Below are 6,614 nucleotides of genomic sequence, written 5' to 3' on the forward strand. Positions count from 1 at the left end.
ACAGTCGTTAAACAGTCATCACACATATAGGACGGTCAAACGGACGGACTTCACATATTCAATTTGTACATGAACATTTAACACTTATGTATTTTAAATAAAAGTGTATGGCAATTATAAAGTTGAACCAAGTGCGTTTATTTAAAAGGGCTATGCTACACATATGTATACATATATATAAATGATCAGGGTGACGAGAAAAGTTAAAATCCGGCTAACTGTCTGTCCGTCAGTGAAAGCTGAAATTGAGGTATATCGATGAAACTAGGTATAAAGCTTTCTTAGTAAAAAAAAAACATTGAGTACGTAGATTCGAGTAATCGGACCACTGCCACGCCCACAAGTCGCCATTAACTGACTAACTTAGTACAGAACATTGCAGAAGCAAGGGGCAAAATTTTTTTACAAAGTGGACGTGGCCCCGCCCACTAACAAGTTTAATGTACATATCTCCCACAACAATCGAATTTGYTTAGTATAAATCTTATAAAACATTTACTGACAGTGTGAAAATCAATGAAATCGGATCCATGTAACGGTATGGTTAAAAACTAGTAAAAGCGTGATAATCAATAACTACACCAGAGACATTAAATTTTACCTTCGAGATAGTATGAGGGATCCTTATATAGCTGTTGWGAAAATTGGACTATGGGCGAGGGACCGCCCACTTTTTGGTGAAATCCTATATCTTAGGACCCGACCAACAGATTTCGACAAAATTTGGTATCTTGCATTCGTTTCAGATTCCTATGTCAGACTGTGAAAAAGAGCAAATTGAACAATAACGACGCCATGGGAAGTAGGCACAATTAAATTCCATTTGATTCGTTCAGTTTCCAGTAGCATTTAATATAACGGGATTAAACTTTACACGAATAATGCACTTAGTGTATGCCAAATTATGMCCAAAAATTGTGCAAATCCAACAAAAATTGTTCACGTATCTAGGGGACCGAATATTTGGACACCGCTACCTATAGTTGACATTTGTTAGAAATTATCGGTTAATTCTTATCTTATAATGGTTTGTCTGTGTGTCAAAAATTTATTGAATTGGACCAATACTTCCCTTAGTCCATATATATTAAATATAAAGAGTTTCGAACTTCGTGGTGACTTTGTACCGCATACATATATCGGCCAATATGTGAGTTATCCCAAGATAATTAAAGAGCGGGTTTTATTCATAACAGTGCATCTTTGTGTCTAAAATAGATAAATTTTAGCGATAACTAATATCAGGATTTTCAGACATCCGGTTGAATTTACTATATATGATGAGCTTTTTAGTAAACAACATGTTAGAAGCATGCCGATACTACTCCAACTTCCAATGGTTTTCGATTTTCTAACAAACCGTATGTGTCTGTCAGTATCCTCAGGTTGGCGTTTTATGCCATGAAGTATTTCCCTGGCTTTGGTTCTTCTAAGTTGAAAGAGTATAATATGTTCGGTTGCTCCCAAACTTAGCCCTTCCTTATTTGTTATTTGTTTAATTTGAAGTTTTACAACAACTGAAAGTACTTTTCCTCCTTCAATCCTTCAAATTTGCAAACTTTGCTCTTTCCTTCTTGATTATACATACATATGTAAATACAAATTTCTTATAAAGATTATGTATGACTCAACTTACCGGTATTTTAAACATAGTGTCAACGTCGAAATAATTACTTTTATGGTCCGTTGTAACGACATAAGGTGCGGCGCTCAGATTTCGAACAGTCCGTGTTGCAATTAAAAACATCAAAGACACTAGCGTTACGGCGGCAATAATTATTAAGGAGTCCGCACTGGTGAGCCAATCGCATAATATCCACGAACCGCGCCACATATTCACACATACGATGCCAAATAAAGCTGTATAGCTTCGCGAAATTATATAATAGGTAAGGCGGCGCTTATCAGGATTGATGTATCTTCGAAAACAAGATTGCGTGATTGTAAAGACGAAGTGACCCGAAAGACCAATCAAAAAGGACGTGAGCGCAGATAGCGGCATGCTTCGTGGAAACAATAAAACACCCATCAGCTCCCAAGTTCCTCGCCAATAGGCGATTACGCATGGTGCCACTATGACACATGATAGCACTGCGTCTAGTATTTCCAAAAATAATTCATGCAAACTCTTGATATTTTTCTTCGAACTTAAATTAGCGGTGTTATTGCTTTGATGTGTTTTTTGTTTAGCAATGGACGGTGTTCTTGTTTCACTACTTAACATCATTTGTTATAAATAAGACTAGAAGCACACGACAATTCTACTGTTTAGTGATTAATTTTATAGTACTAGTTGGCTGCACTTGGCGACAAAATCCAAATTCCGAAAGAAGAAACGGCTGGCGCGCTGTTGYTAAYTCGGCTATAACCACRTAGCGGTGTCTACGCCAGTAAAGAAGAAGAAGAAGTTGTTATACTATTTTATTATATCGGCGTACTTAATTTTAAGAATTGGTATTCACATTTGTAAACAAACATGTATAATATGTGTGCGATGCTACGTAAGGAAGGTATCTAATCAGGAAAGTATCSAATCAAACGCAAAACTTTGTAACACATTTAAATAAAATATTTTTAAACGTTCGTAACATATTGCTACGGAGTATAATAGTTCTGTTTACTTAACGATTGTTTTAATAAGTGCAACTAATCGGGATAGATATAGGGTAATATCCTAGTATATAAATGATTAGGATGGCGAGATAAGTTGAATTCTGAGTTATTGTCTGACCGTCGTTGAAAATTATAGCTTCAGTAAAAATTAATATAGGTTGTTAAAACTTTGTACAAACTTTACATACCTATGTTATTTGGTGGGGCCAATCGTATTAGTGAAGAAAATCTTCTGTTTTAAAAGTTATTATAGTCGGCGTGGTCCCACCGTTAATATATATAAAATGATTAAATTTGCTGAGGACAAATGCTTTTTGCAACTTCTCTTACAGTGGGCAAATGTGTGAAATCGTATGATAACCTCACCTCCATATAACCCACTATTAGGTGAAATTCCATATTTAAAGGCTTAATCGATAAATTTCATATAATTTTTCCACTTTCCAGAACACAAATCAAGCCGCAATGAATATACTTGTAAAACTTTGTTCAAATAGTGCCTTTAAAGTTTGCCGCCTCATGACTAAAGATTGTCAGAACCAGATTATAACAATTCAAGCCCCCYGATGCCGAATATGTGAACATATTGAACATGGCAACATTTTGCTAAAAATATTGGCCGATCTGAGAAATACGTTATGGAAAATCAGAGATAATATTTTCCTGATAACAGTAAGCCTTTGTCTATATTGGGTAGAATCGTTTCAATACTTCCCTTAGCCTTTTTATATCTAATATAAATGAGTTGTTTTAATGAAATTCAGAGAGATTGAAACATGCCCTAGCTCCCTTATAAAAATTATAAAGGTTTTGAATCATCCTCTATACACTATATATCGATAAATATGAAAATAATCAAAGGGACATTTACCTTATGTAATATAGTGAAATTGAAATGTGTGAAATCGGGCAATGAGTCACTTCAGCTACCATATACTCGTACTTACTACCCATAATGATTTTCATTATTTCAGGAGACCCTGTGCCAAAATGTTGGCCAGTGTGGGAATTAGCTTCTCAAAATTTGCATACAAACATATTCTTTCTTGTACTTTAGTAATGGCAAAGGTTAATACAATCATTATAGTCCCAATATGTCCGATACAGTGATTTTCGACGTTTTACTTGACTTTCACCTATAAATATTAGTCTGAAAGTGTGATATTCTAATTAATTAATTAATTGCACAACTTTTCTGAAGAATAATGTCAATTATTTTTATGTCCTATATGAATAATCTATTGCTTACATTTTCCACATCAACCCAATATATTAAATTTATTTACTTTTATATTGTAATAAAACTATTTGAACACGTTTTCTTAAAAAATATATAGTTTACCGCTGAATACGAATGAATTTGTTCTCGACTACTTATAACATACCTTAAATTTATTTTAATAAAGCTAAGTGAGTCAATGATCTTCAGTTTAAGTGAATAAGATACCCTTCACGATTTCGTCGAATAATAAAGGTGGAATTCTTTGGCAACACGGTTTTACAGAGTATTATATGTAGTTTTATTCACCTAACATTTGTACATATTACCTTAAATTAAGCGAGATAGATATAAGGTTTTGTATATATAAATGATCAGAGTGACGAGAAAAGTTGAATCCGGTTGAATGTCTGTCTGTCCGTCTGTCCGTCTGACTGTGCAAGCTGTAACTTGAGTAAAAATTGAGATATCTTGATTAAACTTGATATGCAGGTTCCTTAGTACAAAAACAACTGCCATACCCACAAATCACCATTAACCGAAAACCTATAAATCGCCATAACTACAACAACCTAAAATTCTAAGCTAGATTATTATAAGAAAATGGATGAAATCAGAAGATAACCCCACTCACTCCCCATATAATGGTACTGTTCAAAACTATTAAAAGCGCAATAAGTCAATAACTAATTACGACACCGACATTAAATTTTACCCCCAAAATTATATAAAAAAGTTTTATGAGAGCCTGCGGCTGAATTTGTATAATAACTGCGTATGTATGATGATTTTGATTTTCCTAACAACCTTATGCCGAATATATAAGTAGGTCAGTGTATAAGTATACCTATGGTATAGGTATAAATAAAATTGCTTAGATTCCGATTCCTGATTGACGTTTTACATCTTAAGATATTTCGCTGGATTTGATTCCAGGAAGTTGCAAGAGTATAAAATGTTCAGTTGCACTCGAATTTAGCCCATTCTTACACGTTTACTGTAAAAATTTTCCAACAGCTGAAGCCATTTTTCTGGCTTTTGCAATCTTCAAGAGTATAAAATGTTCAGTTACACTCGAACTTATCCCTTCCTTACTTTCTTAATATAAAATTTTGCAACGCCTGAAAATATTTCCTCGCCTTCGATGTATGTAAATTGCGAGAGTTTAAAATGTTCAGTCACCGCCAAAATTAGGCCTCCCTTACTTGTTTTTGTTAGACTTCTTTAATGGCTTTTATTCTATCAAGCTTAACGCTAGCTCTTTTAACTAAAACATATCCTCTTATATTCCATTACGGGAGTAACCGTGTTGAAATTCCTATCGGATTAGTTTTTTAGTAGGGGAGGCAGCGAAAGGTCGACATGGAACTTTAATCCGCTAACTTTAACCTGAACCTCCCAACTCAATTCTCTCTTACTGAACCACTAGAATAAGTATTACTTCATGGAAGAAAACACGATATTTACGTCTTCTCAATGGTACGGACAAACTGACTCCAAATCTGTTGTAAGTATCTTAGTTTCGTAATAATATCTTTACATTTAGAGAGTGAGAGCTGATACATAAGTATGTCCTGTCAAAGTTTGGATCTTAATTTTCCTTTTATATACATATATTTAAAAAAACGAAGGCACTGAATAAATACGTGTTCARAGTCTTCTATACACTTTCGGCTTTGCACTGTTGACGACCAAAGTTTGAAGAATGAACTGAAATATCTGTTAAATCTTATGATCATATTTAAAAGTTATCTTAACCATTGTTTTATTATGTCAAAAGATTACAAGYCCCACGATCATTTCTCATACATTCCTTTGTATATACATATGTATTGGGCGTGCACACAAAGCATGAATGTACTATATGCGTCAGACTATTAGTTTATTGTTTTTCAACTCTACGCTTCACTCAGTTCAGGTTAATTTTGCATGTATACGTTTGAGAATTGTTAATTTATAATGTTTAAATAAAAATTACTCTCAAGCTTATATGATAAGAGTTGATACAGTTTTATAGATATATGTACACACACATATATATAAGTTCCACATATACATACATATGGTTTAAGTTATGCGCCATCACTTCACTCTATGTGATAAAATAATTTCAATTGCATCTAGTTACTTAGGAGTAGAAGTAAAAATATGTATGTACATACAATAGATAACGAATAGCAAAGTTCGGGTGCAAGCAAGCATTTCATTTTAACTCGCAGGGATCAAATCGGTTGAAATATCATACTTTCAGTTATTGCCAAACCTTCTTTTTCAAGGGTATATAATATGTCATAGACTTTCACTTTATTCTCAATTTCATTTTCATTTATATTAAAATTATATTCACAAGTCAATTTATAAGTGATACAAACTCAACCGAGGTCGCTAAGTTTAATATGTTGAGTTTAGGGGAAAAAGTCAACCAGAGGATTATAATTAAYTGCATATATTAGGGATATGAGSGACCAAGTTCTACACCAACTCCTTATATACACAGCGCTAAACCACATAATTACATTTAAAAATAAACTTGTGCACTTAAACTATCACACATTTTTACCAACCTAAACGATTTTAATCAGCTGAAAAGTCGGAAATCACTATAAAGAGTATATTGGAGCGAAAAAAAATGTGTGCTTGTTGCATTAACCRTTGGCATTGCTCAGGTATACGTGAAAAGACATTTTCATTTGCCGTTATTGGCAAAACACGCTTATTTACTTTTCCTAAAACAACTCACTTATTGGCCGATTTATTAAGGCTAAGGGTAGTAGCTAAGTAT

The 6,614-nt window shown here is 33.6% G+C and overlaps 1 protein-coding gene across 1 annotated transcript; it reads right to left on the reverse strand.

The window, feature by feature from the left end:
* Positions 1 to 1,436: 1,436 nt before the first annotated feature.
* On the reverse strand, positions 1,437 to 2,376 carry LOC108967718. The gene is made up of 2 exons (XM_018931319.1): positions 1,637 to 2,376; positions 1,437 to 1,573 (listed from the first exon to the last, which is right to left on the reverse strand). Exons 1-2 carry the CDS (start codon positions 2,225 to 2,227, stop codon positions 1,538 to 1,540), a joined length of 627 nt encoding a protein of 208 aa, XP_018786864.1. The 5' UTR covers positions 2,228 to 2,376; the 3' UTR covers positions 1,437 to 1,537.
* Positions 2,377 to 6,614: the final 4,238 nt, after the last annotated feature.

This window comes from Bactrocera latifrons, unplaced genomic scaffold (genome assembly GCF_001853355.1).
Source record: "Bactrocera latifrons isolate USDA-ARS-PBARC rearing strain unplaced genomic scaffold, ASM185335v1 scaffold_1965, whole genome shotgun sequence".
Classification (NCBI taxonomy): Eukaryota; Metazoa; Arthropoda; class Insecta; order Diptera; family Tephritidae; genus Bactrocera; species Bactrocera latifrons.